General features: G+C 39.3%; 2 protein-coding genes across 2 annotated transcripts; one reads left to right on the top strand and one right to left on the bottom strand.

The window, feature by feature from the left end:
* Positions 1–193: 193 nt before the first annotated feature.
* On the top strand, positions 194–10,045 carry LOC135678252 (uncharacterized). Its single transcript, XM_065190835.1, has 7 exons — positions 194–680; positions 1,949–2,190; positions 3,473–4,154; positions 4,252–4,615; positions 6,334–6,428; positions 8,854–9,048; positions 9,246–10,045. Exons 1-7 carry the CDS (start codon positions 492–494, stop codon positions 9,876–9,878), a joined length of 2,400 nt encoding a protein of 799 aa, XP_065046907.1. The 5' UTR covers positions 194–491; the 3' UTR covers positions 9,879–10,045.
* Positions 10,046–10,839: 794 nt separating this feature from the next.
* On the bottom strand, positions 10,840–12,343 carry LOC103990668 (uncharacterized). The gene is made up of 2 exons (XM_009409881.3): positions 11,327–12,343; positions 10,840–11,061 (listed from the first exon to the last, which is right to left on the bottom strand). The coding sequence occupies exon 1, from the start codon at positions 12,165–12,167 to the stop codon at positions 11,328–11,330; it is 840 nt and encodes a 279-aa protein (XP_009408156.2). The 5' UTR covers positions 12,168–12,343; the 3' UTR covers positions 10,840–11,061; position 11,327.
* Positions 12,344–12,771: the final 428 nt, after the last annotated feature.

The following is a 12,771-nucleotide window of genomic DNA, read 5'->3' as shown; positions in this document are numbered from 1 at the left end:
TCAAAGGCTTGTTGATAAAATGTCTAATTCTTTTCACACCCCACAACGAGCACCCATAAAAGAACCCCAAGCGATCTGGCCCCACCAATGTCACACCGTACTGTTTCCCTCTGACGTAGGGGACGTTGTCTTGGGTTCCGTTTGAAGTTGACATAGGGACACAACACACGCATTCACCGCCCAGCCGTCTCGGCCGCTTCCCAAGTATTGACACCCATTTCCGCCGATCCTAACAACCGTGTCGTTGAGCTCGCACATCGAGTGTTCGACAAAATGACTCATTAGTGCCGCTTCGCCCCCCCGGTTTCCCTCTGTCATTATTATGCCCGTCCAATCCCGTTCCACGGTAGGGGAATGAGAAGGGGATATAGAGAGAGAGAAAGAGAGCCGGTTCGGACTCGATTTCGCCTTCCTTCTTCTCTGATCCCTTCCTCCGATCTGTGAGAGCCCCCTGGCTTAGGGTTCGGTGGGCTTCCCGTTGGTGCGCAGCGATGCTCCTCTCCTTCTCGCTCGGCTTTTTGGTGGGGTTCGCGGCCCTCGTGGCCGTCGAGGGCTTGGCCCTCCTGTGGCTAATCGATCGCCTCCGCCGGAAGCGACCCACGGTGAACGCGGCCCGGCCACAACCGGTTGCCCAAGATCTCGGCGACGAGCGGTCGCTCACTGTTCCCCTCGAGAAGAAGGTCGGTGCTTTTGATGGATTTGCTTTCTGTCTTGGTTTTTTTCTCTCTTAATATCTAATTGAACTGATCTTGGTGGCTTTCCTCGCGTTATGAAACTTTTTTTGTTGAGTTGAAGGATTCCATTTGAATTTGATGTTGAGATTTGCTCTTTCGATGGTTGATAAGAGTGTAAAATTAGGGGAAATTGTTTGTAAGATGACGAGGACAAGAGAAAACCAAATATGATTTTGTTGGCTCCTTCGTTGCGTTTGATTGTGATACCTATTGATTACTATGCATTGGTCAGAACTTGTAGTATCTAGCAGTTAGAAGTAGTCTTATGTCTTCATGGGTAGGCCCAAAACAATCAAGCATTTGTAGGACTTGAAGGCTGGCATAAAGCATCACGAACGGTCACCTGTTTTGGTTATTATCATCAGTGAGTCTTGATTGAAGCAAGAAATTTTATGTGAGTAGTGCATCATCGGTTTACTTGACTTGCATATCAGCACAGAATATGTCTCATGACTCAGGAGTTCATGACACTTCAGTCAAAACTTAATATTTATAACTTGGAATGGAAATGTATGAACAGATTCACTAAAATCAGGTTCATGTTAATTGTTTCATTGAACTCATGATGAAATTAGGGTGGTTTTGGAGCAAAGTTTTGTAATTGTTATGTTCGGTACTCTATGTTATCATCTGGATTTATTTTTTAAACTTGCCTATTAAAATAAAATGATGGAAACGGAATAATATTTGGTAGCAATAGATCACTTCTAGTTCACAATATTGCATGCACCGCTCTTTGCTGCTGATCATAATTTTCTGAAAATTGAAATATTGTTTGGCAAGGTTCGTCATACTGAATCATACCTCCCGGTACCGGTCCCCTATTGGACTGGTGCATACTGCCCGGTGCATACCGTCTGTACCGGGCGGTATGCTGCGGTACAGCCAACCTTGCCAAACAATATTTCTCTAATGTGGTTCCTTAGTCCTATCAGCTTGTTGAACTTTTATGACAGATTGCTGCCATAAAATCTTTAGTGACTCACTGTATTATTGGCACTTTACATGCTTCTAAACTGCAAGCAGAACTTGTGAAACTATTGCTTCTCCTAACATGGTTTCATGTGTCAGTAGTGATCAAAGAGCCATGAGTTGCTAAAACTCTGTTACATACTTACATTTTATATCTGTTTGTGCGTATGTATGCTTACACACTGCAATTTCTGTGATGTTTTAGTGAGTTGACATCTTTGCCATATTGTCTTTTGGACCAGGGCTCAATTTGGGTACTAGAACCAGAAAAAGTTCCAAAAATCAAGACTGATGAATCACCAACAAGAAGGACCAAAGAGCAAGAAAACAAGAGCATTATGGAGGTTATTCCTGTCAGAAAATATGCTAAAATTAAAGATCACTCGTTAATCTTGTCTGACCCTGATGATTCTAATATAACTATACAACTTGTCGGCTGTATGGTGGTAGCTGTTTCTGCATCAAATTTATCTTCACGAAAGTGGTGAGCTATGTAAAAGGAACTACCCTTTGCATTTCTCATGTTTTTATAACCACAATATGGGGCCAGTTACATGTAATTGTCATCATATTTAATTATTTCTTGTCATATTATGCAATGCATAACCACAAAGGGTATATATGCATGTCTTACTATTTACTACAATTCTTGGAATGTGAATTCTGCCATATAAGCCTACTCTCAAGTACTTGGTGACTTTGTGTAACTCAAGGATTTTTTTTTAAAGAATTTGTGTGTTTGCAGTCTGATTGGAAGAATTAAATTCTTTACTAGCTAAACTTTGGCATTGAAGTGTACAATGTAATCTAGTATAGGTAGGTACTTGGCATCAAAGTAAATCTCGAAGATATTGTATATATATTTTAAACAGCATATCTTTAGTTTCACTTGAGGCTTCAAGTTTCATTCTCAGTTTTGGTTTTTCTCAGGTCTTAAGAGTTCTTGTTTTGGCCATTCGGGGCGCGACTGTTTCAGATTATTTTCATCAGTTTTATCCCTGAAAAAGTATTGTATCAAAATCAATGACAGGAAAAGGAAATAGATGCATATTTTCTGACAGGAAACATTAAGTTATGATATTGTTTTCTTCTACCATCATAATTTTCAGTAGATTCTATTTATTAAACCTTTTACTATTTTAATGTGTTAGAAGTTGACATATTGGAGAGAATCACTTTAACAATACTGTCTACAATAGCTTTTATACCTCACAAACATATAAGACATAAAAGGTGGAACATTTTTAAAAAACCTTAATAGAATTTTTAGAAAAAAAGAACAGCTGAACTAAGGTTTGAGGTTGCCTATATCTACTGATCAGACTTCCATATCTCGTCTTTAGACTTTTGAGTTTACAATTTGTATCTTGTGCCTGGATGTGAAATCACCTCCATAAGAATTGATGCTTTTTAATTTAAAACTGACAAACAAAATTTTGTATAACCGGTTAACTGAGAATTCAATGGTGGAAGATCAGTTTTGTTTTGACTGAAATCCTGAAGATGAGTGAACTTTGGTCAGTCTTGGTCGCCCAAATAGATTGCTTTCTACCAGAATGTTTGACCTGGTAACCATGGATGGGTTATTCACAACCGGAATCATTAAAATAGGAGATGATCTATCTTGCTTTTTTTTTTTTCAGGTTTTATAATTGATTTTTTGGAGTCATTGGGGTCAACAAGTATGGTTAATATTGTTAGAGTAAGTTGCCACGTCTGAGAAATATTTATTTTTCAGGATCTAATATTTCTTATGTGCCTTATAGGGCTAAAAGGTATCCCATTAAACTGGAAAGCAAGGAATCCAAGATTTATAAGGGGAGTAAAACATGTTACTTATACTTTGACACTTCTTGGGAGAAGGAATCCTGGTGCAAAGCACTCCGTCTTGCTTCCTGCCCTGATAAGGGAAAATGGAATTGGTTCTCCCAGTTGAGCGAAGACTTCCAAGACTATCTGTCATCCTTAAATACTGAATATCCTTCTTTTCTGAAGCCATCAACAGTTTTTACTGAGACTACAGACAGAACAAGTAGGATTGATGGAGCTTCAAGAGTTCGCCTTTTTTTGAAAAGACTTGCAAAGAAGGCTTCAAAGAGTGGTCTAGAAAGTAGACAAGCCTCATTTTCATCATCAGGCTATGGTGAAAGGAAGATTGGTGAGAAGTTACGTTCATCAAATTCTGTATCTTCAAGTGATGGATTCATAAAAAGTTCATCCGAAGAGAAATCCTCAAGTAATTCCATGCAAGATATGGCACAGCCTGTGCCACCAACATCTACTCATTTTGGTAACAAAAGTATGCTTTCTGCCATTCCTGATGCAGCTGCTGATGAAAAGTTTGTCAGTGATGAGGGTACACTATGTTGGAATCTGTTGTTTTCAAGGCTATTTTTTGATGCGAAGAAAAGTAGTGAGATCAATAATCTCATAAAAGCACGCATCCAGGTTAGTTTCATGTTGTATTATCCTGATCAGTTGTCTTCTTGTTTTTTTTTTTTTTTGCTATTACACATAATTCTGATCTTTCCTATTACTTCAATAGAGGACATTGTCAAATATGAGGACAACAAGTTATATTGGTGAAATCACATGTACTGGCTTAGATCTTGGTAACCTTCCACCTTATGTTCATAGAATGAGAGTTTTCCCTATGGACTTGAATGAAGTGTGGTCTATGGAAGTTGATATTGAATACTCTGGTGGTATAATATTGGACATAGAGACAAGACTTGAAGTTCGTGAACCTGAATTGCAAAAGGACATAATAAAAACAAGTTTGGAATCAAATTCTGCCGGTGAGGTGAATTCTGATTTTCTTGAGGGCATTGAGCATTATGGAAACCAGTTGAAATCCTCAAGCAATTCAACTGTTGGAATGGATAACAGAAATGAAGCGGATAAAGCAGGTGAGAGACATATTTTACAGGTTGGATGTCTTTCTATTCTGTTGGAATTTTGCAGTATATTGAACTTTCGTAATCTGTTCTCTCATGAAAAGAAAAGAAAAATCAAATTGCAGCTCACTCCCAAATGGCAACAAAGTAATGTTTTTGGCTTTATGTATAAAGATCAGAAGTCATCTCTACTTTATCATGATCTGTCATGCTCTTTTTTGTCAGTCTTCCAAAGAAATTAAGTGGATAGTGGTTGACATGTTCTAAAAGATTTAAGACGAAATCGATGTGTGGACAGAATTTTCCATACTCTGACCAACCACAAATATCATTTTTTAATATTTCCTGCATTTTTGGGAATACATGAAAATGTCTTTTAAAATCATTTATTTCATGGTACTTTGTCCGTTTTATTTTTATTTGATGAATAATTAGTAACAAATATGGGCCACATTGGTTCACATTACACTTCTGCAACATCTGGCACAATTCATAACATTATGATGCTACAGCAGGGTATCTTAGATGAATAATTAGTAACAAATAACTTCTGATGTCTTCTCACATTATGATGGAATTTGAAAGAGCCCCTGTAAACACGAAAGATAAATTTTCAGATTTTGACTTGTCTCTTGAAGAAAAAGGTGAAAAAAGAAAGCCCACAATAAATTATGATCAGAAAAAAAATGGAAAGATATTCATCCAACAATCAATTCTTTCTTACTTGAAGCTGAATTATGGGAACCCCACCATAAGTCAGCCACTTAAAGATGATGACTCAGTTAGTGAAATTCAAGTAGGAATAGTTGGTCGACCCTTCTATTTGGCCTGACTGAACCGTTGCAAAGCCTATCAGTACGAACCAGTTAGGATACAAAACCTAATTCAGGAGTCCAGTACATTATCTCAATTATTAAGGATTAATAACTTAACCATTTTTATCATTTTCTTTTAAGATAGCAATTTTTAGTCAGCACAAACTTCTCACCTAGGTTGTAGATGCTAAAAGACTTAAGTGACTATGCTATATATGTAGCTATTCGGAAATGAGAGCTTATGACCATATTCAGAGGGCATGTAATTTCATGGATGGTACGTGAAAGAACTCTTAATTTTTTGAATGTTATAAAGAATTAAAGATGGTTCTTGAACTTGTAAGTTGATGCTCTGGCCATTATATTTTGGCAGAATTGTGTTTGTACCGTAAGTATATGGCGTGGCCATTATGTTGTAACAAAGGGCAATTATGTCTGTGATCAACTATAAGAGATTTTTTCCTTGCCTTTAAGACCATCGTATGGTTCTTCAAAAGTCTGGTCCTTATGTTGTCTTATGATATAATTTGCATATTGTGTTTGACAGGCAATGCCAAATAAAATTACTGGAACTTGTAGTAATTTGTTTGTATGATAGATTCTATTCTCATATCATCTTTTTAGCAATTTTTTTTAAAAAAAATCAGTTGTACACTCTCTCACTTTTTGGCAACTCTTTTTGCATCTATCATCATATAAATGTCTTCACATGAATATATGTGCACTAGAGTAGGACATGGAGATGCTAAGAAAATCGTTGTTGTAACTTTTTTTATAAGTGAATTCTTTTTGCATCTATCATCATATAAATGTCTTCATGTGAACATATGTGCACTAGAGTAGGACATGGAGATGCTAAGAAAATTGTTGTTGTAACTTTTTCTATCGCTAAATTTGGCAAGTTTTGTTATTCAGATGGTCTTAGAAACTCAAAGAGCACCAGCTGGACTTCAGGTTACGTGTCTAGATGGAAGGCTATCCTACATTCTCTCGCTGATCAAGTTTCACAGGTTTGTCTGTTTCAACTTTCAAGAATTTTAGAAAGCTGATATTTCCTAAAAGATGTATTTGAAGACATATATGATAAAGTTGTTCATTGATCTTTCGATGTTGTTTTTTCAACATTATTATCCTCCTTTCATACATGTGGTAACACTACATTCTTTGAAAGGAATCATTTCTAGATGAAGAAATGCAGAACTACAGTTGGATCATGTAGGGCCACTTCATTCCTTTTTTTGACACTCCATATTGATTTTATCAGATCTTTGTCTTTTGCTTCTAGGTTTATGGTCAAGCGGTTGTTGATTGAGGTAAATTTCTATAATAAAGAAGAGAAGAAAGTGAAATATTTGAGCTATAGTGAAATGAGTAATACAATATAATTGAAGGGTCTATTTTATCCAAGCAGGCATTAGCCCAGTATGTGTGTGTGGGCATATATATATATATATATATATATATTTGTATATATTTGTATATATATATATATATTTGTATATATATATATATATATTTGTGTATATGTATATATTTGTATATATATATATATTTGTGTATATATATATATATATATTTGTGTATATATATATATATATATATATATATATATATATATATATATTTGTATACTTACATCTATTTACATCTATTTTTTAAGAGTTTCCGAGGTTATACTTAAAATTGAGTAGGTCTGTGTTGTACAATAGTTTAGCCAGGATACACGCCGGCAAGGCAAGAAAAAAATTCTTAAGAACAATGGTCCTTTTCAGTGTCTTAGCATTAAAGTGCATACACTAATTATTTTGATGTAGATATTATAGGTTAGCTGTTGGGAACCATCATAAAATTCATCAGATAAGTGCAGCACATTAGGCCTTCATTCTTCTCTGAAGTAGCACAAGCTTGCTTATGATGTTGAGTGATTGCAGTAGCTGCCTATGCAAACATTTTTTCATCGCTATTTGAATAGAAGAGGACCATGTTCTTTCTTGGGTTTGCATCCTTTATAGCCTTCTTCCATTCTATTAATTTGTGTAATGCTGCTGTTTCATTTGTCATCTAAACTTCACTTGAACTTATCTTGTAGGTTCGTACCTACTGAAACCTGACTACTATTTCTTTTATCATTCTTCTTGCCCAATTATTTATGTTCCACATGTCCTCAAGCACCTATCTGGCTAGTTCTTCATAGCTGACTCATGGGAAACCATTATATGTTCATATACGGTTGATTGCTGTTATGTTTTGGATTTCGCAATGGCTCTTTTATTAATTGCATGTTCACTGCCATTTTTGTACAAGCTCATTCTTTCACTGTCTTGAGTTCTAAAGGGGTAATAGCATGGTGGGAAGGTGTAGCCTTAATGTTGGTGTTGCCATTGATATTTTCCTTTTGCTGTTTCTTCAATCTATCCATGTTTGGATTCATTGCATCATTAGAAGTGGATTGCTGCCGATCATAATGGAAATACAGCATGCATAGACAATGATGTCTTGAATGTTCTTTAGTGGTATGAACATTCAGTTAGTCTTTTATATTCCTCGTTAGTTTGGTTCAAATAATATGAACATTATGGTACTGTCAAAATATGTTTTTGCTTCATTTGGACTGATAAGTGAACGTGCTGATGATTGAGAGATAAACTTGTTCCAAGGCTGTTTGTAATGTCATTAAGTGGGAAAAAGTGAAGTTGACTTTAATGAACTTGGGGGAAAGAGTAAAGGTTTACCACTATAATTAAATCAAGATAAGGATTACCTGACACGACATAGGCACACTGCACATGCAAGTCAGAGACACTGTTCTTGGTGCAACCAATGTATGATTCAATTTCATGATGTTAAGCTTTATCAGTCCCAAAATAGAAAAATATGCCAACATCGTACTTTAAAAATCCAATAAGAATGAGTGGTTCAAAGCATGAGGCTTGTATGCGGAATCTAGAGATGGTCAATGGTCTTATCCCTATAAGGAAATGTTATTTTTTTCACTCTGGTCATCCAAATCTCAAAGGATCAACTTTGTTGTGGTGCAAGTCTTGCCATCCCTATTATTATACAATATGAGTAAAAATTCTGTGCTATATGACATGAATTTAAATGATAAAAATGATAATATAAATAGCAGGATATTTGGACTATACTGTTTGACTTCATGCTGCTTTCCTTGATTTATGAATTTATTTCACTATGTTTTTTTTATATAATTTAGTACTTTTATGCTTGATATGCAAGTAATTGTAAATAGTAGCTCTCCGATGTCAAAATTATTTGCTGTTTGGTACAACTGTATGTATTTTGTGAAAGATTTGCCTCATTAACCTGCTGTCTTAATGACTGTACTAGTGAACACTAGTTCTAGTTTGAACATTTGAGATTTGATCTACATAATCATGAAGTGATCCTATAAGAATGATCATTATTTTTTCAAAGGTACCACTTTCTTTGGCAATACGAGTTGCTTCGCTTCGTGGGACATTGCGCTTACATATTAAGCCACCGCCTTCTGATCAATTGTGGTTTGGCTTCACAACAATGCCGGAATTAGATTGGAATTTGGACTCATCAGTTGGGGATCGAAAAATAACCAGCAGCCATATTGCTTTGCTTTTTGGCAATCGGGTTAAGGTGCTATTTCAGTTCCATAATCATATTTTTGTTTCTTTATAGCACGTTTGCTGAATCTTGTGGTAGAATCAGTAAAACTGCTTCGGAAGTTGGTACGAGTTTTTGTGCAGCGTATCTGGTCGTGGATAGACTTAATACGTAACACACTTTGAAAAACTTGTGTAGCATTGAAAGCAATGTTGCTTTTACATGTGCAGGCTGCAATTCGGGATAGTTTGGTGCTTCCTAACTATGAAAGCATATGCATCCCGTGGATGTTAGCAGAAAAGGATGATTGGATCCCAAGGAAAGTTGCACCATTCATATGGATCAACAATGATAGTATGGACATGGCAGGCACTGAGCTCACGGTGCCCCAAGATAGGGAAGATAAATCGAAGCTTGATGGTAGCAACAAAACTAAAGACGGTCTCGACGACAAGGTTGAAAAAGTAAAGAATGTAATACATGTTGAACAGCCAGCACAGGAGCCCCCCACAGAATCTTCCATTTCCGGTGGTTGTCTAACTGGATCTGCGTTTTCCGATCACTCTTACAGCAGCACGAATGCTGAACTGCAGGTACCACTATTGAGTGGTGAAACCGAAAAGGACTCTAGCCAGAGCAACGCGGAGACCCCCACGGCTTCTTCATCAAGGGCAGTCGTGATGGTCGATGATCAAGCAGCATTGTCTCTCGATGAAGATGAGAAGCCAAAGAGAAGCAGTAGGCGTGCAAAAATGATGGATTTCGGCAAGAGGATGGGGGACAAGCTAGAAGAGAAGAGACGTCACATCGAGGAAAAGAGCCGGCATATTGTTGAAAAAATGCGCGAAAACTCAAGAACATGATGTGTTCCAATTCAGGCTGTGATTTGCGAAAGAAGATACCAGCCACTTTGAGAGAAGTTTGTACAACCGGAGTTGGCAATATATATGTGTACATGTGTATAAATATTATCCTGTCTTTCCCCCATGTTATTATGACTTTAAGCTTTTTATGCATCTCTTCTTTCTTACCCGTCTTTGTTCTGATATGCATTGAATTACAGAGTAAGCAGGAAAGTGTGAATCAATACCGGATTATATCTATCATCGAAAGTGAATTTGATTGATGGATAAGTTAGCTCATCGGATCCGAATCATGATAAATCTCTACAGACAACTGCAGTCAAACAATTAGAAAAAGGGGGACTGCCATCTCCATCAGGTATGAGGTCGTCATTTACTCAAGACTCGAAAAGGATACGGTTGGCGTGCAGACCGTCAGTCATTAGCATCTAAGTTGAAATCCGTCGCGACACACACTTCAACGAATACACCTTTATGATTCTGTCGTTGTCGAGGAGCCTTTGCAGCGAAGGAAAGCGGAGCAGCTCATGATTCCCCCCCCCCCCCTCCACAAAGGCCTTTGTCGGCTGTACCACCAAAGCGGAAATGGTGGGTGGGGTGGGTCACCGTGGATCGCCATCGGTGTCACTTTCTTTGCGATCTACATGATGACATTTCAAATTACCATCGGCCGATCGATGAGACTGATCCATAAATCTCATCTCCATCCTGTTAGGGATGGGCCTGTTGTCTCGCTGCAGACTTCCATTTCTTGAGGAGACATGTATAGTGGAAGTTGCAGTAGATTCCACATCCGGTCTTTGGCAGACATGTCCCAACAGCACACTCGGTCTTCATGGCTATCCTTTCTCTTCTTCTTCTTCTTCTTCTTCTTCTTCTTCATCAGAGAAAAAAGTACAGCTTTCCGTGAATCTACGAGTACAGCAACACCGAGAGCACAAACTCACTCTTTCATGACATGTTCAGTGCAAAAAGCTTGGAACTAAAATGAACTCATGGCTTCAACATCCCTGGATTCACTTTTATCGACAAGCACATACCATTCCATACGCATAACAAGCTCATCAACACAACCAGTGAAACAAAGTGGTGTCACACAGTGACATGATTACACATGACAGAGCAAGAAACAAGTAGAAACTCGGGCCTCCCCTACCCACCACGTCCAGCATTCAAAAAGAGCCTGTGATGTTGAAACAGCAAAAGAACATTGATGAGCAACAAGATCAATCTACTACAGGTGAGCAAAAGATCGCATCTTGGAGAGAGAAATCGATTCAAGTTTTGATTTTTTTTGCGTTACTTCGCGTACGAAGAAGGAGAGACAGAGAGAAGTCAACTCTGTGATGAGAGCAGAGAAGGGACCGTGTTGAGCTCAGATTCAAGAACACAGGGAAGGGAAAAGAAGTACACGAGTTGGTGGACATCAAGATTGTGGTGGGGATTACCTCAAAGATGGGTTCTGGCACCGGAGCCTCGGGAGGACTTCTCCATGATCGCCTTCCAGGTGGCCTCCATCGAGTCGTTGTCAGCCGGGCTCTCTTCTTCCGCCGCCGACGGCTCCCTCTCTGTTATCGCCACGGCCTCCAGCGGCTTCGTCTCCCGAGAGGACTTCTCCATGATCGCCTTCCACGTTGCCTCCATCGAGTCGTTCTCTCCCGCAGCTGTCGCCGATGGTTCTCCACCATTCGTCTCCACGGCCTCCATCGGCCGCGGGTCTCGGCCTTGGGAGGGCTTCTCCATGATCGCTTCCCACGTGGTTTCCGTCGAGTCGTTATCAACCGCGCTGTCCGCCGCTGCCGCAGCCAGCTCCGCCTCCTCTAATAGGTCGCCGCTTTCTGCCGATGGTTCGGCACTCGTCTCGGTCTCGAAGGCAGAGGAATCCGCGGGCTTCTCCTCCAGCTCCCTCGTGCACGCGTCGGACGGCTCCCGAGGGAGAGAGACAGTAGGAGGAAGCTCGAAAGCTCGGGTCTTCACAGGATCCAAGGCTTCCTGCTTCCTTTCCTCGACCGCGCACGGATCCCGGTGCGGCTGCTTTTGGTCTGACAGCTTCCATATAGCAAGGACGATGAACTGAATGAAGACGAAGAGGTACGGCGGTACGAGCCAAGAGCAGAGGGAAGCCCAGAAGCGGGGGAGAGCGGAGGCGAGCACTCCGGTGGCCGTGGGGACGGCAAGCCGCGCCGCGACGCCGAAGGCAAGGATTCCGAGAAGGAAAAAGCCGATCTTGGAGACCCAGATCGTCTTCTCGAGTCCGTTCTTCGGAGGCCGTCTTCTCAGATCCGCCATCGCTAGGAGCGCAGAAGAGGAAGATAAATCTAAACTCGAACCGCACAAGGCCTCGAGGACTCCGATAAGCCCTAGAAATTTACTCGAAACCGTAGAACTCAGATCGAAGAAGCCACAGTCGACCACCTCGAAGGAGGCTCGGAGGAGCGAGAAGGTTCGAATTCGGCGAGCGGTGATGCTCTCCGAGCTTCTTTTAAGAGCATCGATTTCGGCGAGGGAAGCCGGTGAGATCTGTCCGTTGGATGAGATTTTGACGGCTGTGATGTGATGATTCAGTTGGAATTATTATTATATTTCGGAAGCAAAAAATGAAGGGTAATAAAGAAGGAAATCTTGTAGATGTAAGCAGAGCGCAACATCTGGACCATAAGATTCGTGCCGTTTCACATGAGACCACCACTAAAATAAAAAGAAATCCAAGTCTTGTCTTATTATTATTGGCATTATTGATCGATTAATAAAAGTTAAATTAGATGTATTTTTATTTTAATTATCGAATCTCCAACTGGATCGAATCTTTAAAATCAACTCATCTTTCCTCTGAGTCAAACCATAACATTAGAATCAATTAATGATATAGTTTAATATGTCTTCAACCCATCCT

Source organism: Musa acuminata, chromosome BXJ1-7 (genome assembly GCF_036884655.1).
Source record: "Musa acuminata AAA Group cultivar baxijiao chromosome BXJ1-7, Cavendish_Baxijiao_AAA, whole genome shotgun sequence".
In the NCBI taxonomy this organism is placed as follows: Eukaryota; Viridiplantae; Streptophyta; class Magnoliopsida; order Zingiberales; family Musaceae; genus Musa; species Musa acuminata.
The sequence above is the reverse complement of the archived record's forward strand: the minus strand, read 5'-3'. Positions and strand labels throughout refer to the sequence as shown.